This window comes from Synchiropus splendidus, chromosome 19 (genome assembly GCF_027744825.2).
Source record: "Synchiropus splendidus isolate RoL2022-P1 chromosome 19, RoL_Sspl_1.0, whole genome shotgun sequence".
Lineage (NCBI taxonomy): Eukaryota > Metazoa > Chordata > Actinopteri > Syngnathiformes > Callionymidae > Synchiropus > Synchiropus splendidus.
Genome location: NC_071352.1, coordinates 17,007,699 through 17,034,530, shown reverse-complemented (window position 1 = coordinate 17,034,530; position 26,832 = coordinate 17,007,699). Strand labels below are relative to the sequence as shown.

General features: G+C 48.6%; 1 protein-coding gene across 1 annotated transcript in view; it reads left to right on the top strand.

Moving 5' to 3' along the window:
• shank1 (SH3 and multiple ankyrin repeat domains 1) overlaps positions 1-26,832 on the top strand; it is a 50,504-nt gene that overhangs the window by 5,458 nt on the left and 18,214 nt on the right. Inside the window, exons 5-18 of the mRNA XM_053850916.1 lie at positions 7,872-8,394; positions 18,220-18,423; positions 18,593-18,664; positions 18,737-18,845; positions 19,578-19,732; positions 20,009-20,176; positions 20,786-20,902; positions 21,266-21,343; positions 21,577-21,643; positions 21,717-21,886; positions 21,967-22,091; positions 22,166-22,314; positions 22,683-22,796; positions 23,166-23,241. Of these exons, the coding sequence (XP_053706891.1) occupies positions 7,921-8,394; positions 18,220-18,423; positions 18,593-18,664; positions 18,737-18,845; positions 19,578-19,732; positions 20,009-20,176; positions 20,786-20,902; positions 21,266-21,343; positions 21,577-21,643; positions 21,717-21,886; positions 21,967-22,091; positions 22,166-22,314; positions 22,683-22,796; positions 23,166-23,241 (2,078 nt within the window). The 5' untranslated portion in view covers positions 7,872-7,920. The remainder of the gene's footprint in view (positions 1-7,871; positions 8,395-18,219; positions 18,424-18,592; positions 18,665-18,736; positions 18,846-19,577; positions 19,733-20,008; positions 20,177-20,785; positions 20,903-21,265; positions 21,344-21,576; positions 21,644-21,716; positions 21,887-21,966; positions 22,092-22,165; positions 22,315-22,682; positions 22,797-23,165; positions 23,242-26,832) is intronic.

The window sequence follows — 26,832 nt, the reverse complement described above, 5'->3', positions numbered from 1 at the left end:
CTGCAGGTGTTCCAAACACAAGCTTTTCTTAGCTTTTCTCATCGTCGTGTGGCCAGTGAAGCCTGTCTGGTGCAGGTCATGAGACTCCTCTAGGATGGTGTGGCTTGTCGCTAGGATGCACCTGAGACTGTCTGAAGTCTTCTCTGACGTCACTTTCATCAGTGTGTATGGCCAATGGCCGATATTCCTCAGCTTCAAACAAGTCCAGATCTAGTTCTTCTGGCTGGGAGCTTCATTGATTTGGCCAGTGCGGCAGACCTCGAGAGCAGCTGTTGCTGGAGGTTGATTAATTGGCTGTTTTGTAGTTGTGTAGCCGGGGGGCCAGCTGACCTCCGGGATCTGGAGCCAGAACTGCTGAAAGTTGGCAGGAGATGATGTTGACCCTGTTTCAGTGGAACTCAGTCTGTGTCACTCATATTCATATGATCTCGATCTGGTGGGTGAACTGAAGGTTCGTCTTGAGACATGAGGTCGTTGCTGGATGGTGGTCGACGTCTTCGGTTGTGGTGCTCTGGAGCGAAGCTTTGTCTTCATGCCGTCATCAGAGTAGGAGATGTAGTTCACACGTCCAGAATTAGCCTTCTCATTTGTTCCTATCTCTCTTTGTCTCAAGCAGCCGAGCAGTGATCTGGGACGCCCGGGCCTCCCCTGCGCTCTGTCCTACTTCAACGCTGCCCTTTCTCTTCTTCCCTCTCTCACTTGCACTCAGCTGTCTATGATGTCGCCAGCCCAACCTGAAAACCCAAATGGGTCCAGTCTCTGCTGTAAAACCAGGACCAAGTCTGCGTGGTTTATCTTGACCATCCTCTGGGACTGTTGTGACCGCCTGTTTGTTTTAAAGCCGGTACTCTCTGGCGTGTCCTGGATCTGCCCCGGGGCCAAGTTGACAGCCACATCACATGTATCTGTGATGTTGTTTCAGTCGCTACAAACCTGCTGGCCACAGGTCAGAAGTGGAAATCAGAGGTGTCAACGGAGGGTTTTGTGTTTTAGCTCAGCTCTTTCTTCTCCTCCTCAGAGACACAGAATTGTGCTGTGACTGTCACTTGATTGTCCACGTTCCAGACGCACGTGGAAACAAGCCGACCCATTTCCACAGAAGCTGTGCTGGCTGTGGACAGGAAGATCAGAAAGTGTCGTCAGTCTTGAATCAAACTCCCTGAAGCGTGTTTGCGTCTCTGCACGTGACATCAGTCTCTTTGTGGGTCAGCGCTCTGTGAGGCGGCGTCATGACTTCACTGTTTATCGGCGTTAATTGCACGGTGGAGAGGAAGAGGTGCGGCGGTCGAGTCCATCATCATCATCATCTTCAAAGAGCAGTGCTCTATATTTAGCTGCAGCAGATGTTTGGCGGCGATCAGAGTGCCACTTCAGAGTTGGAGAGTCACCAGGATCTGACGGTGCGTTCAGGTTCCAGCGGGACAAACAGCTTTTGTTTGTTTCAGGAGGGAACAGTGTGGGAGATCAGAGATTGGCTGCTCGACAAGGATTCTGGCTCTTTGGTTTGTTTGCTGCTGACTGACATGATTATGACAGTAGCCTGCTGGCACCACTAGAGGTCGCTGGATTTGACACACAAGAGAGTGAAGCCAAAGATCTTCTCATTTCTCTTTGTCCCGCACACCCTTTCATCATTCTCTTCCCTGAACATCTCCATTTATCCTTTTTGCTCACACTTCAATTTCTCTCCATCCATCTGTCTTTATACCTGCAACTCATCACCCTCTCCTTCCTCTTCCTTCATCCATCCATCACCCCTTCTTCTCCTCATCCTTTGCTTCTTTCCTTCAATTCCATTGCTTCTCCTCTTTCTCACGCTTCTTACTGCATTCCCCTTCTACTTCTTTTTCTACTCCCACATCCTCCCTTGATTTAAGCTTCCTCTCTCCTCCTCTCCTTGTTCTTTATCGCTTCATCTCTTCTTTATCTTTTTGTGCCTCTTCATCCCTTCATTATCCTTTAATCACCCTCTGGAGCCATTTATTCTTGTCCAACTTTCTTCTCTCATCACTTAAATGTGCTTTACTTTTCCTCTTTTCTTCTTATTTTCTCATCTCCTCTTTTCTGCCTCAGCCCCTATGATCCCCAGTTTTCACCAATGCCTTCTGTTGTTTCTTCCTCCACCTTTCCCACTAGCGATTGTCTTCACCTCAGTCCTCTTCCTCTCCTTCTGCCTGCCCCTCATCTCCGTCCTCCAGCTCCTCCTCTCCCTTGGCGGTGATGACTGGGCCGCGGTGGGCTCGGCTGTGTTTGGGAGTCATGCTGCATCAATAATAAAACCAGCAGTAAGAATAGTAACAGGCAGGAGATGGATGAGATTCCCTCGCCAGATTGCTGTGGCATTGCACCTGAATGTGGTGTTCACAAGTATAACAGTGCTCAGATCAGCCTCTTTAATTCACCGATGCCATGAATCCTGTGACGGTTCCACTAAACGACGCTGGAGTTGGAGTGAGCAGGCTGGAGGAGGCGAGTGAGCTAAGAAAAGATGATGAGATAAGATGTTTCTGGGAGGAGCAGAGCAGGACGGGGAATATGCCGAACACGAAGCGGATGCCGCCCGTCACCGTCTTTTGATGTGGAGCCGCATTGATCGGCCTACGTGGACTCGGAATCGAGTCAGGAACATGTGAAGACCTTCCGTCCTCCTGCCTGCTCAAATCTCTGACTCACTCTGTCAAACAAATTTTTCTTTTTCATCGAGAACTTTCCAGCAGCAAGTGACTCGCCAGGTCCCAGTGAGCTGCAGTGTGTGCTGCTGAAGAGAAGATATCCTTCTTTATTCATAAACTCTGCTTGTCTTTGTTAACGCAGCTGTTTATCGTGGTTGCGTGGGGTCAGCATGGGGTCAAGACGTTGACTTGAACCTCTGATGTTGTTGCTGTGAACATGGAGACATATTTTGTTATCATGGAGGGAGGAAACCTGGGGGCGGTCACACGGTCCGCCTGCAGCCATGGAGCAGCATCCACCTTAAATATTTCAGAGGCCAGTATGTCAGGGCCGCCTCTTCCCCTGCAGCGACTCCCGCTGTTGCTGATTTATTCATGAGCTGGCCCGAGCTGCCAACTCGCCGCCGCGACTTGGCCCGTCGGCGTCGCTCTCCAGTGCCCCTGCCACTTGAAACTCTTCATCCAGCGAGTCTCATTACACCGCTATCTTTCTGTGACAAGGGTGGGATTCTGCTGAGGTGTGGTGGCGATGACTGACGACTGCATATGACCTCAGTTGGGACCGTCTGTGGAAGTCTTCCACACTCATGCTAGTTCCAACAGTAACTTGGCTGAGCGGGTCACGCTGACTAAATCGCTCAAATCTATTCCTGCAGTTTTTCTGCTCGCGATTGAGAGAATTAATGTTCAAATTTCTAACAGTAATGCACTGCAGATCTCAGCTCCACGTTGGCACCCCTCCATCCTCTCCTCCACTTGCTCACCTCCCACTCACATGATGGGTGTGATTGCCCTCCACACCCCCTCAGTGCTACAGGGATGCTCATGCTATATTGGGGTCTGTATTCCCGCAATACCAGCCCATAAACCCGCTGTACTGACACCAACACCACTGCTGGACCAGTGCATCCACGACATGTCCTCCAATGTTCTAAACTTCTCCTGTCACCTTAACTGGGGACGGGCACAGCATCAACTCTCAGGTTGAGCTTGTCCCTGTCCCAATGGTTACGATGCACTCGTCCCACTGGGGACTCACGGTGTTGGCGCCATCTGACAAAAGTGCGAGTCACCTCTGCACAATTCCTGTGGGCTCTGGTCTGTTTGTGCAACGTCAAAATGCTGTTTTGTGTCAAACAAGGATGCGGCGGGAACTTGGCCGCTCCAGTTTGGTGCCAGAAAAGTGGGCCGATCTGTTCTCATTGGAAGTTTCCCAGCACAATATCCAGGGGACAGAGACGCTGAAAATATCCGTCTCAATACGCGCCTGTCCTACATACGTACGCAGGAGGCCGAGGAGAGTGATGCGCTCGCGGAGATGAGAGAGGCTGAGTGTCGCCATGCCGCCGATGATGGATGGTAGCGCGGCGGTGGCGGCATCAGATCCGTCCCTGCGATAAGCTACCTCGTTAGCCTTTTGAAAGGACAATCCCAGCGTGACAGTGACTCCCCCGGCAGCATAAACTTCCCTTTAACTGCAACTGCTCGACCTGGAGGTGCACCGCAACTATCGCAGATAACTCAGCGACTTATCAAACCGTGCAGGAACCAGTTTTTCTCTTCCTCACCCACAGAATGTTGTGTACTATATAGAGTCATTGATGTCAGTCAGAGGATGAGCTGGCGACACAGAGGATCTGACCATCAGTTGACAGCCATGACTCACAAATGAAAGTGTGAGGACGTTTGGGGGCATGGGCAATGAACCCACACACCTTTACACCTTTTAAAACCCCAGAAAAGTCACCAGTAATGTCAAAGTTGATCAGAAAATGAGATTTGCAATTGACCGAAGACAAGAAAATAGCGCAAAAATAGATTGTCCCGATTTTCTGAAAAAGACAAGTTCACATCTGTTAGTAACATACCATTCTGAAAACATCACATATATGTTTGGTTGTGTGCATTTTTTCGGAATGTTGATTCCATCACTTGTGAACAAAACCCTACCAGATTGGGATAAACTAATCATTTTAAGAGTCCAGAATTATTATTATTGTTTGACAAGTAATAACAGATGCTGTTTAATTGAAGGTTAATGTCTCAGCCAGTAAATAAAAGCAACCATTCCTCTGTGCTTGACAAATAACTTTCAGTCTTTGAGAAGTTTTCCGAGTTATTTCAAGCAGTTGTAAATCCTTGTGAGTAGTAAGAACAAGCCTGACATCGACAGAAGATGTTTTCACGGGTTTGATAAAGCTGATCTTAAAGTATCTCATTTTCACATCAGTTGAGGCGAGAGAGCTGAAAGCAAAATCTAAAGAGGGGAAATGTTTCTTCCACGACACTCTGACTCGCTCTCAAGCATCATGATTCGCGGTAAGAGATGATCTCCAGATGTAAATGACCACTAGCGGAGGCTGTAACAGGTGGCTGGCAAAGCGGGTAGTGACACACTTCTGCGAAATGAAATGTTAAGATATTCAAGGCGGTGGAGACGGCGAGATGAGTCGTTTAACATCTGTTTATGAAAGATGCCACACTCGCAGGCGGAGGTGGCATCTCTGGAAAATGTGTTCGGGCAAGATGGAGCCGCTCGTTTGGTCAAGAGAGCAGATGAAGATGGTTCAATCTGATGCTCACGTTTGTCCTTTCATGTCAAAGAACATCTTGTGTTTGTTGATGCAAGTCGGCAAACATTCAACTACTAAATGCTGAATCAAGGCGGACGGTGATGTCACAGCACGAGTAAAGATGTGAAGTTTATGAGCGGAGTTGGAGTCAGAGATAGAGAGGTAGGAAGGTTGTTGCTGGCAGTGAGTGCATGAGAGTGTCAGAGGGAAGCATCTGCAGATGTTTGGAGACAGAAATAGATTGTGGCGAGACAGTGTTGGACCAAGAATGTTGACAATGAAGCAATACAATGATTGTGGATGGCAGTGTGAATTCAGGACTGCTTTCCTTCATTCTCTCCTATGAACCCTAATCCAGTCCCATGTTTTTGGAGCAAGCGCTCTGATTATCCTCCTTCAGTCCAAAAGGTTTCGAGGTGTGAGGCCGTCTGCATGTGTCCTGTGATTGAGGAGGGGGGAAATGCGTCGTGCAGAGCAGCTTAAATTAGCTTAGACGGCCCTTTGCGCTAATGCCCAAGGAGGATTGTGATGCAGATTCTGCGCTGTCATTCTTTCACCTGCCGCTGCGAAACGCTTCTGGCATGATCTTCCTGGCTAGAAAAACATGAAGCACTCTGCTGATGCCAGTCGGTTTGGTGTTCCCGCACCAGGACCGTCAAACACGATGCTCTGACAGCAGCAATAACACCTTCATCCTCCTCATCATCGCACCTTTGAATTCTCCACCTCTCACTTTGATCTGCTGCTCTTGGGAGCTGCCATGTGTTCGCCTGCTGCAGAGTCCGCTTCATGAAACTTTGATTCTGCCTCCCAGTCACAGCACACTTGACCCTTCTTCTTGTCAGCACATGTTTATGTTTCAGAGTTTTCCTGTGGAGTTAGATAACAATGGAGGGAAGTTGTGTGTGGGTCAAGGGAACAATGGAGGGTTATTCATATGATCTGTTGAAGTTGTCTAATCTAAACCTGAACACTGGTTAAAACCAGTCCCTATCAACTGAAGATGAATATGTGCGTTGCGTACTGTGTGATGAGATGCTCCCGTCAGTTTGCTCCTCACTCCCTCGTCCTCCTCGGCACAAGTTCAGCTGCTATTCACACATCGCAAGTTTGTCACAGGCGCCCTGCTCGCCGGCGTGAAAACGGAGGCAGGAGAGCGCCTTGTATTTTCCAAACAGAAACTCATCATATCTCGGGGATTAGAAATATTAAAGACAAGCTGACTGGAGCGGCCGCTGACACTGTGGCACATGTGACACCTCAAGTCTCTCATGAATATTCATGATGTTAAGGCGTCTCACTGCTTATGTTGATCCAGGTAAGGGCTTGACGACTCTCTGTGCTTATTTGTGTAGCGCTGAGGGTTCACAAATCATTCCTGAGCCAGAGTGAGGATTATGCTGACGCGCGAGGCTGTGTGACAGTTGAGACACGAACTCTCAGTTAGTTTCTGTCTTAAATGTCAACCTATTGATCATTATTGGAAGACGCGTACAAAGACTTCAAGTGTGAAAGTGTGCACCGATACGTTAACTGTAGTTGTAACCACCAAGCTCACATCTGACCGTGAGTGTTTTGAATCGTCATTTCAGGATATTGAATAGATTGCCGTGACTCATCTGTCGGTGAAAGTGACCGGCTGCAGAGTCCCACAATGTCATGAAAAATGACATCATCTCACATATGCTAGCGGAAAACTACAAGGGCGAGGGGTTGGCGTTGGATGCCTTTTGTTTCGAGCTTGAAGTCATATTTAAGTTGCACCACGCTGTGAACACACACTCACCGCACACCAACACACACCAGAACTAGTTTGTCGCTGTGGTGGCATTTGAGCACAGTGCTGCCGCTCTGAAGTGGATTCCTGTCTCTCAGAGAGTCAGACGCTTCCTCGAGGGTCGAGCCGTCCTCTGTTGACAAACTGTCTCCTCTGCCATGTTAATCTGTCTTCACCCGTGTCTGTCCGTGTCACTGCCCTTTTACCTGAAACCCAAAGAGCGACAGCAGAACTGATCTTCCTGTTTGTGTGATGACAGCTTGTTTTCTAATCTGATTCGCCTGGTCATAGTGTCAACAAATGACGAGCTGTATTCGGATTTATATGTTCTATGAGCTGTTTATTGTGTTCAACAAAGGATACTTTTCTGTTCCTGCCGACAACACAAACTGTGGTTTGGGCGGTAAATATTTGCAAGCGGAATGAAAACGTCTTTTGGATGCAAAACTTCTCAAATACCACATCAATCATTTGCGACTCCCTGTGGCAGGGACAGGTTGTTCTCCACTTCAGTTTGATGATGCCTTTGCCTACTCCCTGCTGGAAATGCATGACAACTTGAGATCATGTGGAGTCTCAACTTCCTTAACTGACTCTGTGTGAGAACACGAGTATCAGCTCTGCTCGGAGTCTCTCGATGGCTGAGCTCTCTAGTCATCCATCTGGGCTCTGGGTGCCGGCCTGCGAGCATGAAATGGCAGATGATAAATACCCATCACGTAGATAACACAAACCTGTCTCTTCAAAGCTTGACACACCAGTCAAAGCTTTTGATTTTGACATTTCAGAGATATGAGAATTTAAAGTTGTCTTTCATGATAGTAAAACTAACTTGCTTCTCTTTCATAGAGTCTCTGGGAATGATGCTGTTGCTTCCGGTGCCACCGGCGCTGTCACCATGACGATGCCCTTCAGCCCCCTGTCCAGCGACGAGGAGCACCAAAGGATGCTGGGAAACAATCGACATCTGTATCCAGGGGCAGAGGACGAGGAAGAGGAGGAGGAAGAGGAGGAAGAGGAGATGGAAGAGGACGAGCAGGATGGAGAGGAGGAGAATGGCGAGCTGGAGGGAGAGGAGGAGGACGAGGAGGAGATGGTGGAGGAGGTCCGGCGAGGAGGCTTGTCGAGAGGAGGGAGGGGGGATGCCCACAGGCAGTCGGCTAAACCGGCCGGACGTCCGACTGGAGCGGGCCGGACGGGAAACCCGGGACACACGACAAACCCGTACTCTTCCAATCCTGGGTCGCAGCTCCAAGCAACCAATCAGCAGCAGAGACGGCTGAAGGAGCGCAGTAGCAGCTCCGTGCCAACAGAGGACGCTCACATTGCCATGATGGTGTTTCGCATCGGCATCCCGGACATCAAGCAGACTGTGAGTGGAGCGTTTATGTCTGTTCTTTACATTGATGACCATGGTTTTATTGAACTTTCCGGCTTTACTGTGGACTCAGCAATGGTTCACGTGAGTACGTGATGAGATGCCAGGAGCTGGGTCATTCTGACATGTAGAGTGTATGCAACATCCGAGGAGACACGCTATAGGTCAGGGTTCAGGATTCCGTATGACAAGTAGTGTCAGAGGTGGGATGGTGAGTCTTGTTCCAGTGTGATGTTGGGGATAGTTGAGGAATGGCTGAAGCCCTGAATGCAGCCTGTGATGGACAGGAAAGGAAGGCAGGAGTCAGGAGTGCTGCTGACTCCCCATCTCATCCAGCATGTGTTCTCCTCGAGAAGTGGAGGCCTAGAGTAGCTGAATGGCAGCCCCTCGGCCATCCTCATTATGTATATGCAGGTCACGCTCTGAAGCTCCCACATTACAGGTGGACTCAGCTACCTAGCTAGCGATGCAGTGTTTGCGTTTGTTACATCACGCGAGCTCAGCAGCGGCTGGAGAGAATTGAGTCTTTATTTGCAATAATGCTTTTTGTTCATTAGGCAGTTTGATAATTCTGTCGCGACAGGATCATAAGCTCAGAATCCCTTTGATGATGTCACAGCTTTTAGGATTTCTCATTCTGAAATCAACACATGAATATTTCTTTGCTCAAAAGCTTGGCAGTGCGACGGGAGATGTTTGATCAGAGCTCCACGGGCACGCGGCTCTCTGACAGCTAGCTGCGGCATTACGTTCTCTCGCAGCTCCTGATGCGTCTGAAAGCCGGTCAGCAGAAGTGGAGCTCTAAACCAAGGACTCTCAAGGTGATGGAGCTCAGGAGAATGGAAGAGTCCAGCAGCAACAGAGGACTCTGCGGCATATGTATCTGCCTCAGATTGAGACCACACATGCCATTCAGTGTCATTCACAAGTCTGCCTGACAATTTTGTCCCAGTTTGGTCGGTGGGACTTGTAGCATTGATGAGTTCAGAAATGTCCGTTTGTCTTTGAAGCAAGGAAATCAGGTTACAGAACCTGGTGTCTGGTACTTGATGGAGGTATCCAGAGGAGCGAAGCGCCACTCAGCAAGTGTCTGGATGTCCAAGACGGGACATTCCAGGCTTGTTGCACTGCCTTGGTCTCAGGGATCTATTGAACTTCAACATTCTCAAAGTGAGGATTAACTATAACGTGGGAATGTTGGGTTCTAATGCAGACGATCTCCGGTCTGAGCTCAAGACTGAAGACACCAGGGTTGAGGGACAGAGACTAGTTTGTGAATGAGCAACACAGATATTGTTCAATTACGGGAAAGTGGATCACCATTAATGCAGCAGTCCATGTGTGAAACTATACTGTCTCACACACGCTGATCCGCCGCAGCTCTGCACATCAGTGCAGAAGCTAAATTGGCTCCTCGCCTGCTGCAGATGCATGACGACATCCTCAGCCGCGCTAAAACACCCTGCCAAACCCCCATGTAGGTTTCTTATTTTCCCAAATCTCTGCTCCCCTCTGTGATTTCGGACCAGGGATTCATGACTCGATAATTCAATTACAAAGAAAGGGGAGTCAGGGACGTGAGGGATGCTGTGTTTGCGCTGGGAGAGAAGAAAAAAATGGTGGAGACGCTGAGAAAGCGAGTTGGCAGATTAAAGCAGAGCCAGACTCTCTTTCTGTTCCACAGCCTTCCTCAGATATTTGGATTTGGCCTCAGCGACATCAACAAACGCTTAAATGGCAACTGAAGCTAACATCCATCCGTCTAAGATCTCCGCAAATGCCTCGCTCGACACTTCTTCATCCCTCCTGGTGCCGTGTGATGTATTATTGAGCCGCCAGAGTGGGTGCGAGTCAGTGTGTTTTTTAAATCCTGCGCTGAATAATTCACAGGCGACTATTTATTCCAACAAATCGCCATCAAAGTTTCATTGTGAATGGACTGGTTGGGCGCTGAAAGTTGGGAGCAGAGGGCCAGAAATAGTCTGAGACGGATGGGGGTGGAGTTGAATGGGAAAGCAGAAGGGAGATAATAAAGAGAGGTGAAGTTCATCATAGGAACGGAGAGAAAATGACTTCGCTCCTAGCTGAGAGCCTTTTATTTGACTTTTATTTGAGCCCATGAAAACTTTACCAGCTTAGAAATCCGTGAAGGACTCAGAGTAGCTCCCTTTAAAAATGCCTCCAAATCACCTGGAAACTTGGAATCAGTGTCAATTATAGCACATTAAAAGTACAATTTCCTATTTTTACAGGTTAACTTTCACTTTCCGCTGCTGCTTTCCCAGGGCAGTTGCCTTATCTGCTTGCAGAGGTTCATGTTTTGCTTCTACATTATGTACCAAAGTCGATGAGGAAGTTATGAGTTATCCGCTGCCGACTGTCTGTCCCAGCTGTTGAGGGTGAGAGGTCCCTTACAGAAGACATTTAGACTGACAACCACTCGCACCGTGGAGCAGTTTGAGCTGGGACTATGGAAGGAAAGCGGAGCGAGGTTCATGGGATTTGTCGGGAATGAAGACATGAAGTGAAGTTTCTGCTTAACCAGTGATGAGCGAAGACTAGGCGGGAATATCTGGAAGTAGCAGTCAGTAAAGACTCAAACAAGGTTTGATACATGTCGTCCGTCTCCCTTGCTCCCTGACATCTTCTCCGTCTTCATGTCCTGGTTCCTCCGTCCTTCCTCCGGCTGGTGATTTAAAAAAGAGCCCCCCTCCTTTCCGCGTCTTATCTGGTGTAACACCTCGGAACATTAGGTCTGTTCCACATGTCAGCTAATTCACCCTCAATAAACTCTAATTGCCGGCTAATTGCGTTGTAATGAGACCGGGGAGCGACTGTAGCACACAAATGTTATGAATTGAGGAAGGAGGAGAAGAAAGAGCGCCCACATGTGCCGGAGAAGACGCAGCTCCCGAGCCGCATGCGGCTCTTCACCAAATGAGCCGCCAACATGGCTGTGATTTTGGTCAAGTTGCCATTGACATGATGCTTTATACAGGAAATAAGACCAAAAAGTAAGAGCTAGACTGGCAAAATGTCACAATATAATTGACTTTGGCTTGCGTTTTGAAACTTTCAAACATAAACAATAAACCTTGTTGCACGTGCTCCAAGCCTGGATGTGCTTGAATCACTATACTGAGTCAGGTGAGCAGCTGCTCAGGTGAAGCCTCACAGCCTGACATGGTTGGAGCATGTGGCTCTGTTCAGCAGCACAGTCAAACTATGTGGCTCTTAGCCCCTGATCTAAAGCAATGCTGTCCTTCAATATGGTGCGAGAAGGACATTCAAGTCAAATGAAACAAGAAACAGACAAAGTGCTTTGACTGGTTGCTTAGAGAGTTGTGGCATCTGTTAGAGGCTCTGCGTAGAGCTACGCTGCTGGTGAGAATGCATTGTTTAGCAAGCTGATCCTAAAATCTCTGTGGACGTTAAATGAATGACGGATTTCTTTTCTGAGGCATATGGTTGTTGGGGATCGTGGAAACGCTCAAGCCGTCTTCACACAAGCGGCAAAATTGTCTCCCGGCCTGCCGGGGCATGACGCCAAGTTCCTGTGACAGCAAATATCAATTACACAAATGGGAGTGTTGGTGCAGTCAATTATGACACTCAACAATTCAGTTAATCAGTTCTGATCCAAAAGACATGCAATCTCATTCCTAAATGAGGCTATTGAATTAAATCCTGAGGCATCGTCATCGCGTCAGAGAATGTAGTGTGTGTGCTCTGACATCTGTAGATTAAATACCAGGTCTAGAAGACAATCGTCATAGAAAACTAATACACACACACACACACACATATATATATATATATATATATATATGTGTGTGTCATCAATAATCTGAAATGATATAATGTTTATGATTCAGGGGTGAGAATTCTATAATGCAGAAAAGTAAATAATGCATTTCTGTTCTTTGATTGTATTTCAATATAGATTTAAAAAAATGTATTTGCTTATTAAAATATTTCATAAATAAATGTAATAACTCTTCTTACATTGTATTTTTGTGATATGATAAGTATTGCACTGGAGATTAATGCATTAGTACAAAATAACAAAATAAATAATAGATAACAAGGAAATTTGAGTTTCGCAAAAAAAGTTTTTGCGAAATGAATCCAAAAATGTATTAAGACAATACTTTAATGTTGAATAAGGCTTTTTCTTGGTTATACGACAGATGGAAATCCCCAAATAAGTGATATATTAACGACATTTCTGTGTAGTTTCAGTGACAGTGAGTTGCTTTAGTCGTGGTAGACAGTTTTACCAGGCCGAGAGTGAATCTGCAGCAGAAACAATTTGCGCTCTGAGGGAGGAAAAATCAGAGCACAAAACTGCTCGACTGCTTTTATAGTGAGGGGCTGGAGTGAAATCGGGAAAATGAGTGGATGATATCATCTCCACCACAATAGAGGGATTTTCCTGCCGTGCCTTCGACGCCGGTGACACTCCAGCAGAAACCCTCGCGGGAGAACCATCTCCAGTGCTTGTCAATCTCAGCTTTAGGCAGCCTGAACTTCTGCTCACCTCTGGATCACAAACACTGTCTCGATATTACACGAGAAGCTTGAGGCGTTTGTCATCGGTCAAGTGTTGGGAAGTGTAACACACAAGTGTAACATGGAAGTGATGCGAAACTGAACCTGGTGGATCGATGTAACGGAGGCTGCTTGGACACAAGACTGTAGTTCTGAAACATGAGGGAGCTCAGCTTTAAGATGGCAGCTCTAGCTCAGGGTGAGCTGCTCGTCCAAGCGACATGCTTCATCATTGCTGTTTTCAATCTGACAGCATGAAGGAGAATCTTGAATGTGAGCAGACCTACATGGGTCAGGGCTTCTTCACCTGGTCCTCCACTCACTATGGTTCTCACCATACATCACAGAATCATCATCTGGTGGTTTAAATCCCTGTCAGTGACAAGGTGTTGTCATACAGTCAAGCTGGACCAAAACTGTCGTCATGTGATAAGATTCAGATTCCTGAAAAGTCACTCCTTGTCTCACACGATTGTCTCTCAGTGACATCTCACCTCCCAGCTAGTCACGAGTCTGTGCCCCTCCTCGCCTTCCCAGACACGGTGTTATCCGTCTGTCCTGTCTGCCCGCCGTGTTTGTGCTGTGCTCTCACTCAGGATGGCAAAATGTGTCTTGTTGTTTTCTTTTTTGGCAAGGTGAGAAAATGCAGTGGTTGATCATGCATGGATCTGTTGCTGAATCGGTTCTTCTCCAAGTGTTTCAGTATTCACATGACTTCAGCTGCTGTTGTGGCAAACCACGTTTCTGCTGTCATCATTTGTGACATTGCTTGGCTCCATTGAACGACTGGTTTAGAATTCCAACCGCTGGAGCTGTTCCTGATCATATCTTGACTAGTTCATCTGGCAGTACCGTGATTCTCACAGCAAAGTCCAGCCCAAGTAGTGAGAGATTGAGCGGAGAAACATCACGACTCCGCCAGTCGTGTTGTAGGCGTTTGTCCGCGCTGCCACTGTGATGAACCCAGATCTGCTGCTCTGATGAAGAAGGTTCATTATCTCCTGATTCTGTCGCAGCAGGAAGTGGTGGGCTGATTTGTTATTAGATTCTCACAGTCAAGTTGGTATTTTCCTGCTGCGCGCATCAACAGCATGTTCGCTTTTATTCTGTCTCCCTCTCAACAAAGTAGGGCTACAGTGCAGAGACTCCAACTTTGGGGATCCTTGCTGACCTGGACGGAGACCTGCAGATGTAAATGAAGGAGTCTTGAGGTGACGGCAGGCAGGGGAGAGCGGGGGGTTATTTCCCTACAGATCTCATTAAATCTTTTAGTCCCAGATTGCTTGACCTGCAGGAAAAGGAGTGCAGGGATTTGGAGAGAGGGAATAGAGGACAGGAGAAAGAGACTCTTATTTCTGGTGATGTTCTTGGTGAAAGTAGATGAGGAGAATGGACAAAGAAAGCAGAGTTTGGCGAGAGGAGTAAAGATAAATAGAAGGAGAACATGTTAAAGGTCAAGAGAAACAAGCATGCGGAGCGGTGTAATGAGACTGAAGCTGTTCAATAAGGCAGATGGAGGGAAGGAAGGATGCAAGCGGACAAAGGTGAGAAGTGAGGAGGAGAAGAACAGATGCTAAAAGAGAGAAGAGAAGAATTTCAGTGTCCTGTGTCGGGAGTCATCGTCTTCGTGCTGAGACACCCCTGAAATCGGTCCAGATGCCATGATGAAGACAAACATCCAGGTCAAACTACTTGACCCAAATGCATCTGATGCTAGTGAAGAGTGGCATATTGCCTCTTTCTAGCTCTCCGAAGCTTGAGAAAAAGAGGAGAGTCGAAGAGAGAAAAAGGGAATGATTAGAGGGGATGAGTACAGACGGATGCATATGCCAAATATTTAGAGAGAGAAAGAAGGATGGAGATGGTGTGAGATCAGGAGAGAAGGAATACTGGAGATGTATGTGAGAGGGGGAAGGAAGTGAGATGATGAACAGATGATAGAGAAAAGGTTCGGACAAGAAGAATAGGAGGTACAGGGAGATGGAAAACGGAGGAAGAAATATAATCACAATCGCGGTGCAGTCAGAATGGCAAAGAAGAGATGCTGCTCTCAGCAATGATGGAGAGAGTCAGATAGTAGATAGAAAGAGAAGGGAATGAGGAAGTGGGGAATAGGTGGAGGGCCGATGAAAAGCTATAAATGCAAGGACACCAGGGGTGTAAGGGAAAGTAGATGGACGGAAGGAGTGAGAGAGAAAGAAGGGTGGGAGATGAAGAAGAAACAGCTAATGAAAAGACAGAGAGATACTGAAGAAGTAGGCCAGCAACTGAAGGAAGAGAAACTTAAAAAAAGATAAGAAGGAGGGAAGGTGGGGGGAGTGAGAACGGAGGAGGCAGGGGTGAGGTTGGGATGAGGGAGAAGTAGGAGGGAACAAGGAGTAAGGGAGACAGTGAAAAAAAGAAGATGCTTGAGAAGAAGGGAATGATGAGTGAGCCACCCACCAGAGGAGGGGGAGCGAAGGTAGACATTTGGAAGTGGCTTGAGGTGGGGCTCTTGAGGCAGGAGACGATTTGGAATGGAGATGCAGAGCAGAGTGGGTGTCTGTGGGAGTCTGAGTGGGAGAGTGTGGTCACACTCTGAGGAGGAGAGGATCAGAGTCAGGTCCTTGCTTCAAGTCTCCTCCGGGTGCTTTGACTGGCTTCTTTAAACACACGCACGCAAACCCACGTCAGATCAGCTTCAAGTCTGTCACTGCTGATGGAGCTGGTTATAGTGGACTCTGATCTCAAGGGCTTTATCGAACTCCACAGAAGCCCAGGAGCAAGTTCACTCAGATCAGGACGTCCTGTGTTGTGCTTCACCACTTTACGACTGGCAGCATCATTCATCTGGTCAGTCTAGTCTCCGTGTCCTGCTCAAGTGGCTCTAATTGGTCGAGTGGGTCGTAACGATCCATCGTGGGTCCGACGGATCGCCATCAATACTAAGACCTCCTATGTGCTGCTTTTAATTTCCATTATTTTATCATAATAGTTTGTGTTTGATGTGAGGCCTGAAGCCTGCTGGGAGTGAGCGTGTGCACGCACGAGTCCACGCGCTTCAGGCCACAAACTTGTTGCGACCTTGTGTGTGTGTGTGTTTGAATTCATCAGTGCAATGATGCCTTAGAGCGTGTGTGTGTGTGCGCCGTCTCACATCACTATTGTGTGTTTGCCTTTTCCACCTCTGTGTCATAACTCGCCAAGTCATCTGCGTTTCTGTTATTTGTGTGCGCGCAACTTTTGCAGCAGCATCTTGGTGCAGAAGTGTGTGTGCCAACTGACCCACTAGCAAGAGAAGCGGTGTGTGTGTTGGTGTGTGTGTGTGCGCGTCTGTCGGTGTGTGCCTGATGTTCCCAGGAGCCACATCTTCGGCGTGTGCAGGTGTGTGTGTGCAACCCCAGCAGCAATGTTGTGTGTTCATGGATGTGTCTTCGAGCAGGCACGAGGATTGTGTACGTGTATGTATTTTCCACACTCAGGATTGTGGCTACATTTGTGTGGGGGTGTGTTTATGAACGCACTTTCATTCACTCCATGTCCCAATCTCTGTGTGTGCCCGCTTGAGGCCACGCCATCGATGTTGTCTCTCTGCAGAGGTGCTCCAGTGGGTGAATGTGTGTGTGTGTGTGCGGGCGCACATGTGTGTAACGTGTGTTGGGAGAAGTGTGTGTCAGTGAAGCAGTGTGTGTGGTTTTTCTATTAGATTATGGTGCACACACATGTTCGCACAATCACACACTCCCCGTGCCCTGTTTCCCGGGGAACACAGGCACGTCTCCATGGCAACAAGCAGCTTGCTCCACTAATGAACCGGTTGCCGTGGTGACAGTGTTGGCTGTGCGAGACATTGAGCGAACCAGAGGCAGGGAGATGTTGCTGCTCAGTTTTCCTCCCCGGCGCTCCGGAGCTTTATCTCTTTGTGACACACACACACACACACAGGAACGCTAACACTTGCGCTGTGTGTGTGTGTGTGTGTGTGTGTGTGCGCACAGATTAGCGTGATTGACAGGGATGCTCTGAAGGCGGCGGCAGTTGTGCAGTAATGCAGCAGAGCGCTCCAGCCAATCACCGGGCTTCGAGGTCTCTGAACGCAGAGGAAGATGGGGAGCGAGCAGAAAAGCTTCTGTCAGCTCTGTAATCGTGACTTATGCTCCTCTCTGCTGACGGAGAGTTGGAGCCGAGCCGCGTTTGACCCTCAGTGACCCACCCGAGACCCTGGAAGCTGCTGCCGATCATACCTGCTGAGTGAGACCTGCAGGCTGCACCCGCCTGCTGCAGTCCTGCTGCTTCACTCACCGTCTTCTTTCAACGTCCATCTTTGACTCTTAAGTCTCCTGACGCTGACAAACCTTTCCAGGTGGTGGTGTTATGTGAGCGAAACACAGTTGCACGGTGGTCACTTTTGGTTATGTTGGGGTCCCTTTCTGCTTCCTCTGGGCCCCTTTCTGGTTACTTAACAACATCATTGTTCTCACCGTGTGATTGATTTTTTCCCCCCATTTTCCTCAATATTTTTATCAACTATTTTGGCTACTTGTTACCATGGTCGAGCTCAAAATGGTGTCTGTGCTTACTGTTATATGAGCAAGCAGACAAGTGTCCTCACTAGGGAGGCTCCGCTCAGGGTTTTTGTTGCCGATCTTCGATACCGATCACATGGATTGACAATGAATTTGTCATCAAAATGATGAGCCCTGAATCTGAAACGTTTGATGAACAATTGTGGTACTTTTGAGAAAGTCTGACGTGTCTTTTGGAGTGTGTGATTTTAGCTGATCCTTGCTAGTTAAGAGTGGATACGATAGCTTTAAAGGAACAGTCCAATGTTAAGTGATGTTTCCGCCATATGGTTGTGTTGTGTTGTGCTGCTCCGGAACGCAAATTTAAAAACATTTGATAGCTTTGGAGTTTGTTGAGGCATGAATTCATCATTTAGTTGGTCGACTGCTTGGTTGCCGAGGTAACAGGACTTGGGCCAGAGTGGGGAACAGCTCGTACTTGTGATAAGTAAAAACAAACTCTTCTATATGTGAAGAAGTAGGAGTGCCTCTAGTCTTCTGATAACCAGTGAGCAAATTTTGGAAACTCTCTCAGTGATCTTGCTTGCTTCTTTAAAGTCTGTGATGATGCTGTAGATCCAGACCACCCTGCCCTCAGGCTCAGCTTTTTCTCTGGCTCCTGATCACTGCCCGATTCCTTGGATCATTTATGCCCACCTTAATCCGGGAATGTCTTGGGTTTTCTCAGTCGTTTTTTGGCTCAACATTTTCACATCTGTTTCAGAAATGTTTGCGGTTTAACCCAGACGCCACCGTGTGGAAGGCCAAGCAGCAGGTGTTGTGTTCGCTGACCGAGTCTCTGCGAGACGTCCTGAACTACGGTCTGTTCCAGCCGGCCACCGACGGCCATGATGCGAAGTTTCTGGAGGAGGAGCGGCTGCTGCGGGAGTACCCACAGTCCTTCGAGAAAGGGGTGCCCTACCTCGAGGTGAGCCACAGACCTCAAACACTCCACTAGGCCTTTAAAGAGTCAGTGTCTTCTGAATGGATGTGGCTGTTTCAAGAGCCAGTCGTCAGAACGTTTCATCGAAAGACAGTGAATGAAGGAGCATGTGTATCGTCACTGTTCCATCAAAATGTGTTGTTCTCCGCTTCAGTTCCGGTACAAGACTCGAGTCTATAAGCAGACCAACCTGGACGAGAAGCAGCTGGCCAAACTGCACACAAAGGTACCAGCCTTTCTGACGGTGGCGCTCATGAGTCTGAAGGGTACATGTGAAGTTTGATGTCTCCCCCTACAGGCCAGTCTCAAGAAGTTCATGGATTACATTCAAACCAGCGCTGTGGACAGGATGACCAAGTTCCTCGAGAAGGGACTCGACCCCAACTACCAGGACTCGGACACCGGAGGTGAGAGGGCGTCGGTCACTATGGGTTTCATCTCATCGTGGAAAATCAGGTTTTATTTGTGAGTGACTCTCAGTAAATAAAGCTGCAACATTTTGAGTTTTGCGCTTCCAAAAGGCAAAGTTTCACCACAAACAATTCTATTTGTAGTTGAGCGAAAAAAACTCTCTGCACTCCTCTGCACATCTGCTGATGTTTGTGCCCCGGAGGCTCTGCAACTGCGCTGACCGTCTCCCTGATGACTCATTGCACTCGCCTTATTCAATTTTTCACATCACTTCTTTGCTTCTCAACAAGGAGTAAAGCGCCAGATGACAACCTCCACGTGCAGCCACCACGATGAGCTCAGCTGAAAGACCGAAAAGAATAATCGCCCGAGATTTGATTCAGCTCGAACTGACTCGGAAGTATCGCTGTCTGACCTTTATTGTTGTCACCTGGCCTCCACTTGATACCAGCTCGAAGCAAACGCACCTCTCATGGCAGGTGTGAAGGTGCTGCTCTGTTTTGTGTCGCTGGAGGTGTCAGTCACAGTACTGGGTGTGAACACCAGAGGGCGCTACAGTGCTTCTGTTTCTGAAATGAAGGAAGGCCTTTTCAGCGGTGTATTGTGTTCTGGTCTTCCAAATGCCCTCATCATGACGATTCACTCTTTACTCAAGCAAACAGAATAGAAATGTTTTGCCTTCCGTTTGGTCACTGAACTGACACGAGACCTGTGCTCCGCTCCTGCAGAGACACCGCTGTCCCTGGCTGTCCAGTGTGAACCGGGAGGAGGCGAGTCCATCCGGGTTCTGGTGGACGGGGGCGCCCACATCGACTTCCGTGCCAAAGATGGACTCACACCGCTACACAAGGCTGTTCGAGGCCACCGCCATATAGCTCTGCTGGTACATTCAAAAACAAAGTTATATTCAGAATTACACTTCGTGAATAAAACCAACGAGCTTAAAAAGAGAGTAAGAGGATAAAACAGAAAAAAAAATGAGAAGTGGCTCCAGGGTGTGCAGCATTAACTGAATACAATAAGAAGAAATTTGAGATGAAAAAGGGGTGAAGAACAGAGTGATAAATAGATAAAACATGCTATTCATGAACTCAACGTTCTCTCTTGTCTTCTCATCAAACTTCCTTCCTCCCACCTGCTTTGTGTCTGGTGTCTCCAGGTCCTGCTGTCTCTGGGCGCCTCTCCAGACTACAAGGACCGTCGAGGGCTGACACCGCTCTACCACACTGTGCTGACAGGGGGCGACACCTCCTGCTGTGAAACTCTGCTCTACCACCACGCCAAGCTGGGCATCAGGGACGAGAACGGCTGGGACGAGACCCATCAGGTACGTGTTCACGGACCCTCACATCAGGGGTCATTGTCTGGCCAGTACCGATGGATCATGATGTGTCCTCCGTGTGTGCAGCGTCTGTCATTCCCATCGTTACAGACACGTTCATTATCATCATCCTCATCTTCATCATCACTCAGCGGCCTGGCAGACAGGTGAGTGCAATTGCAAGCCATGTGTCTCTGTCACAAACATCTGTGACAATGTTTCAGTGTAAACATGATTAGTATTTTTTGGTTTTCTTATGGTGTGCGCCCACAAGGGAGAAAGTGCTCCCCCTACAGTCTTGGACTGAAATTTAGTACACACATTTGTTCCTCATGATACTTACTGTATGTAGCTTTTGGGGTGCTTGATGGGTGACCTCAGAACACGGCTGACGAGCCACATTCAGGGGTGACACGCTGGTTTCGTCACACCACAGTGACCTATGTGGTGCAGGAGTATAACAACGCTCCGGCCATCAGACTCAAACATAATTTAAGATGCCTGTGAGTCCAAGATTCCAGACAATAAAGTTATTCCTGTTGTGTCGAAATCCTTTACCTTTGTCAGTGGTTTGGACTACTGTTGTTTAGCTGCTCGACATTCTCTCGTCTCCAGGCGTGTCAGCACGGGAACTCGCAGCATCTGGAGCATCTTCTTTTCTACGGAGCGGACTCGTCTTCCCAGAATGCATCAGGAAACACTGCCTTGCACATATGTGCTTTATACAACAAGGTCCGTCCCTGATGAATCATGTACACTGTGGATCTCATAAATACACACAAACCTGAGTGCTGGTTGATAACTCTCTCGTACATTAGATAGTGCAGCTGGCACAGTATGTGTCCAAAACGTACACGTAATGTGTAGCAAACATTATTATTAGTATTAACACGTGCACACACAATGGAACAGAGGAATACACATTATGTCCATGAAATACACACAGAAATTGAGTCACAAACTGCACTGATGCACACACCCAGACAGCAACACAAGATTACACCGAGCAGCTGCTGTGACAAAAGTGGAACACGTCAACACATGGATGAGTGTTCAGCAGCAGCTCTGTCTCTGACCATCCTCGACATGTTTCAGGAAAGCTGTGCACGAATCCTGCTGTACCGAGGAGCCAACAAAGAGACCAAGAACAACAGCGGCCAGACGCCCTTCCAGGTGAGCCCCAACTGGACCTCTGACTGGTGAGCGCAGCAGAAGAGCCTCAGCTTGAATGGCCCGTCTCCTTGTTGCGAGTCAGTAGACTGCAGCAGTGCAATGGTACATGAGCCATGAATCGCCAGCTGAGACCATGCTGATGTGGAAGCGGAACGAGCGCACTGACTGAACATGTTGTCGAGGATCTGCTCATGAAATGTGGAAGTTCTGTGGCTGAAAAGTGTGTTCCTCAGGTCGCCGTCATGTCGGGCCACTTTGAGCTGGGCGAGATCATAAAGAACCACAGGGACGCAGACATTGGTGAGCAGGCGAAGCATCCTCAGTCGTGCTGAATGTGGGTGGTGCTAACCACTCCTGCTCTTGTCCAATTCAGTTCCCTTTGTGGAATCTCCAAAGTACGCCCCCCAGAGGCGAGAGACTGCCCGAACCCTGGCCATCCCCCAGCCTCACCCCTTTCTGAGAGCCAACAGTGACAGCAGCATGAACCTGCCCGAGTGGATGGCAGTGCCCAACGCCCCGAGCAGCAACATCGTCTCTGTGCAGGTGTGATGAAGGTCCAGGAAGTGATGCTGCGCGTACTACTCACCATCAAGTTTGGTGACGAGTACATAACGCTCCTGCAGGGATACAAACACACGGGAACTCTGCGGAGCTCCAGCAGTCCCAGAGGGGCCAGGACACGTTCCCCATCCAGAGGGAGAATCGCAGACAAGGACGACCGCAGCCGCCAGAGTCGGCGGCAGACGGGGTGAGGTGGATCAGATGGCCTCTCTGCTCGGGTGCTCCGAGAGAGGTTTTGACGTGTCTTCCGTCTGTCCTCAGTCTGGCTCCTCTCAGTGCTGCGGGGCAGACAGCCGGCCAGCGCAGACGTCTCTACAGTGCCGTCCCAGGACGCGTCTTTGTGGCCACTCGAGCCCACTCTGCTCAGGGAGAGAGGGAAATCAGCTTCAGCAAGGGAGACCGGGTCAAAGGTCAGTGTGTACGCATGAGTGGGAATATTACAGACAGTGCACTGGAGCGCACACTCTTGTCAATGATATTTTTTGAACTCAAAACGCTGCATAAAGATGCAAAATGACCTTCAAGTGTTGGTGTTTTCACATTCTGTTGTGTGAGTCGAGGTGTCCCGACATGAGTGTAAGTCCTGCCCGTGTCTGTTTGGTGTCTGCAGGTATGCGTTTGTGTGTGTTTGTGAGTGAGTCTCAGGTGTCCACAGGTATGTATGACTCGGTGAGTATGTAGCAGGCCTGCATGTGTGTGTCCACGTTCATCATGTCGTAGTCCACGTCTGTGTCAGTGTGGCTTTGAGCTCTGCTGACGACCTCCTCTCTCCCTCCAGTGTTGAGCGTCGGCGAGGGCGGCTACTGGGAAGGGACTGTCCGAGGGCGCACGGGCTGGTTCCCCTCTGACTGCGTGGAGGAAGTGATGCAGCGCAGCCAAGAGAACCGATCAGGTGACCGCAGTCGATCTTCCACACGCAACCGTGGCAGCTGAATGCCAGACCGAGCCACAGATCTTACCAGCTCACACGTGTTTTTGGTAATAAACACTCATGTCCACCAGAGGGCGCTATAGTGCAAGAGCGCTGCCGATGGTCTTGAGCCGCAAACCGAAACATCGAGTTGATGATGAAGATTTAAACTCGAACTCGGAACGGCAGCTGAAGTACATTTTATTTAAATTGACAACGAATTGAAGCACTGTGGCTCAGGGCCACAAACTTCAACGTGAAATGTCTTTTTAGGTCTGTCTTGATGAGACAAGCAGCATCTATCCTTCAAAACGAGACAGCAACATGATGGGTTTTTCTTCTGTGTCGCAGAGAGTCGAGGAGAGCGAGCCAAAAGGTTGTTCCGGCATTACACCGTGGGCTCCTATGACAGTTTTGATGCTCCCAGGTAGGAACAATTCTCCGTGCTTGTGAGGTGTCATGGCGCAGCTTGTTCATGGAGTGCGAGTTTTCTGCTCGTAGCACTCCTTCCAATGACTATCTGAGCCGGTTCACGGGCTCCAGAGTGAGGGCCACCCTGGACTGTATATGGACTGTGGGAGGAAACCAGATTGATTCAATCACAGAAGACCACACAAAGTCCACATAAAAATGAGAAGAACCTGTGACTGTCTTGCTGCGAGGCTGCTGCACTGACAACCATCGGCCCTTGGTTCAGGAACTCTGCGTGATGGTGGATGGCTCACTCTGTGATTACGCGGCCCGCTGTGTTGTCACTGAATCATGCTCAGGGCAGACCATACGTGTGTGGCTCCGTGGCCTCAGGTCTTCCAGATGTTGCTACCAGAGCTGGGTTTTGACTCGCCGGTGAGAGTGAGGAGAAACTCAAAACTTTATCAGTATCCTGGAGTTGATGCTGAGAGAGGTCACACGTCTTTTTGTCTGACGTGTGACAAACGCACACGATTCCACTATCACATTCTTTCTGTTGATTTCTGCTCATCAATAGTTCAATATTACTTTCACGCACCTGTTTACTACATACTGTACCCCCCCCCACGCCGCGGGCACCAAGAACACGCACAAAGACGTTGACATTTTAGCCCTTAAATGAACTGCAATCACCGGTTGTTGTGTTTGGACATGCTTTTTGTCACTGACCTGAGCAGCATGAACACACACATTGTTGAATCACAGCAGTTGGAGTGACTTCGTGCCTCGGAGACTCACAACAATGTATTAATGTCTCACCTGTCCTCCTGTGATTAGCTTAGCATCCCTCCTTTGTTTTCTTTCCTCCGCCGCACGCATGAACCCTGCTGGACTTTTTAATTTTCATGCTCCGCCTCCCCCCGTGGTGTCTCCATCTGGAGGTCAGCCGGTGAAGGTCATTCCGAGCAGAGAGAACATTACCGCTAGTTGTAGAAGCTCTTAACTTCTGTTGGGCTAAATCTGGAGGAGGAAGACCAGAGATCCATGGTGGTGACTGGAAATTGGTGCATGTTTGAAGGCGTATTCCGGCATCACTGCCTCAGATGCACACACGCACAGCATGCTGCTGCCCTGGTCCCTGTGAGATCTGTGTGGGGCCAACTGTGGGTCAAATGAGGACACGCTAGTGGAGCCTGAGGAACGCTGCTGTCTTTTGTGTGATTCTTGTTGGCTTGTCTGCGACAAAGCGCACGGCATCTTTGTATTTTATGTATGTATCATGATGTCATGAAAGACCAAAACAGCTTTCCCATAAAACGCTACCATGTTTCCATGGTAACAGGATGCATCTTGGATGCGTCTTAAACATGAGTAATATGAAGGTGAACTGTCTGTGTTCAGAAGCTCTGGCGCGTTAATGACTCACAGGTTTTTATTTTACTCTTCGACATCAGAGAGCTTGAATTGTGGCTATAAGCTCTACAGAACTGTGTGTGTTTGTGGGTCGGGGTCGGACCTGGACAACAACAAGATGTAAACGCAAGTTTCTCATCAACACACATCAGATAGTTAGTGACTCACATCCCATCGCTCAGCAATATACAGTACAAACATAGTCTCAGACATAGCTAATGAATCATAGCCACACACCTTCTAATAATGAACCCGGATTTGTGCAGTTAGTGTGTGCTGCCTCAAACAAAATGGTTTAACGGCCATATGCACTCACAATTCCAAAGTAACAGACACACACCCAGCTCGATCAATAGTGTCAACATATTTTCAAGCTTTATTTTGCCAGCTACATAAACACACGTTGATGAGTTGAAAGGTGTTTGTGTGGACAAACATCAAGTCCTCACAATGAACACAAGCACAACTAAGCGCAGTGGAACACAACATAACACTGCAGCGTCACATGCTAACCTAGAAACATCAGCAGCATATCTATGTTAACACACGTTTGTTGAGCTACACTCTCACTGCCTCCACAACTAAGTCACTGGATCAACGCTGAAATGTGTTCACCAGGATGGTCATTGCAAACACACAAGGGGACCTTCTGTCAGCCCCCCCTCCTCCTCTTTCTTTCGTGCCTTCCCCTCTGCCATCACACACACACACACCTACTGTACACACAACAGAGTGTCACAGCCTGACATTAAGCCAGAGTAAACCAAAAGGCAGAGATGTGAGAGGGGATCACGCTGAGATTCAGGACGGAGTGAGGGAGCTGGAAGGTGAGGAAAGAAAGAAAGGGGTGAGGGAAACGGGGGAGTCGCCGTAGGACAGCTTCCACATACGAGGACGGGCTCTGACTGAGAGATGATGTGAGTGTCCGTTCGCGCTCTCTTCCCCCAGCTGTTTCTCTGTCCTCGCTGCTCTTCCTGTCTGCGCCTCTGCGTCTCCTCCTTCCTCCTGTATGCTTCAAACCCCGCTCATTCATGCTTTGTTTCTGCTCGGAGGCTGTGGATGTGTCAGTGGCTGGAGGAAATACAAGAGTTGTGAGATGTAGCGTCACATGGGACAGTCGCAGCAGAGTGATGGACAGCATTCATGCTGCTGCTGGAGAGCTGCTTCTGTTCCCTGCAGGGTGGCAGGTTTTCCTGTCGGTAGTCACTGATGGTATTTTGTTTTGCTTCGTGGATGCATGTGATGTCAATGTTATTATAGTGTTAATGGTGTTTATTTGATTTTAAAGACTAGCAGGAGAGTTTGTGGTTAAGGTTGAGCCCAAGGCATGGAGTAAGGTTCGGTTAGGAGGGTTGGATGAAGGCTGGGGTTTGGGCTAGGCATGTTGGCTGTAGATTCCGGTCAGTAGAGTTACATTCATGCTTGTTTGAGTCAGTGTTTCCTAGAAGACTGGACTCCATCACATGTTCTCTTTGCTGCAAGGTTTGGGGCGCCCCCAAGTCCGTCGGTGCTTCATCTGTATATAGAAGAGGGGCTTCACTTGAGCTGCAGCTCCAGCAGGGGATGTTAGTCTGAGGACTTTTCCTGGTTCCGGAGTGAGCAACAGCTGCCTCTCCTATCTCCAGAGTAGCTCTGTTGGTGCACTGTTTCGTAAGCACAATTCACCTGGTCACGTCAGGTGAGCGTGACAAAAAGTGTGGTCAGTGTGATGGAAGAGTGTGGAGGTGGGTCTTTCCTGTAGGATTGCGTAACAAGCTGGTCAGTCACTGTTGAACGCTGCGGCGACTGATGAGTTTTTATGAATGAGGGGATCCTGACAGTGATGGATGTGTTGAACCGACTGAGGAATGGAAATGAAACGAGGGATGAAGGAGGAACTGACGGCGTGTGTGACTGCACCCATGTTTACGAGTGCGCGAAGCGCCCCTGTGGACTAACTCAATCACCCCTGCACCTCGTTTCAAATGATCACTCTTCTTTTTTTTTTTTTTTTTTCAAAAGCCACCCTCCTGGTCCCCTCCCTCTCTCTCCGCCTGCTCCTCTCTCCTCCTCTCTGTCGCAGTCACACTAAACCATCTCTCTCTCTTCTCTCTCCCATTTCTTCTCTGTGTCTTAAGTATGAAGGAGCTGGCCGAGCTCAGCCCTTTCCCTTCTTCCGTCTCTTTCTCCTCCCTCTCCTCTCCGCCTCCTCCTC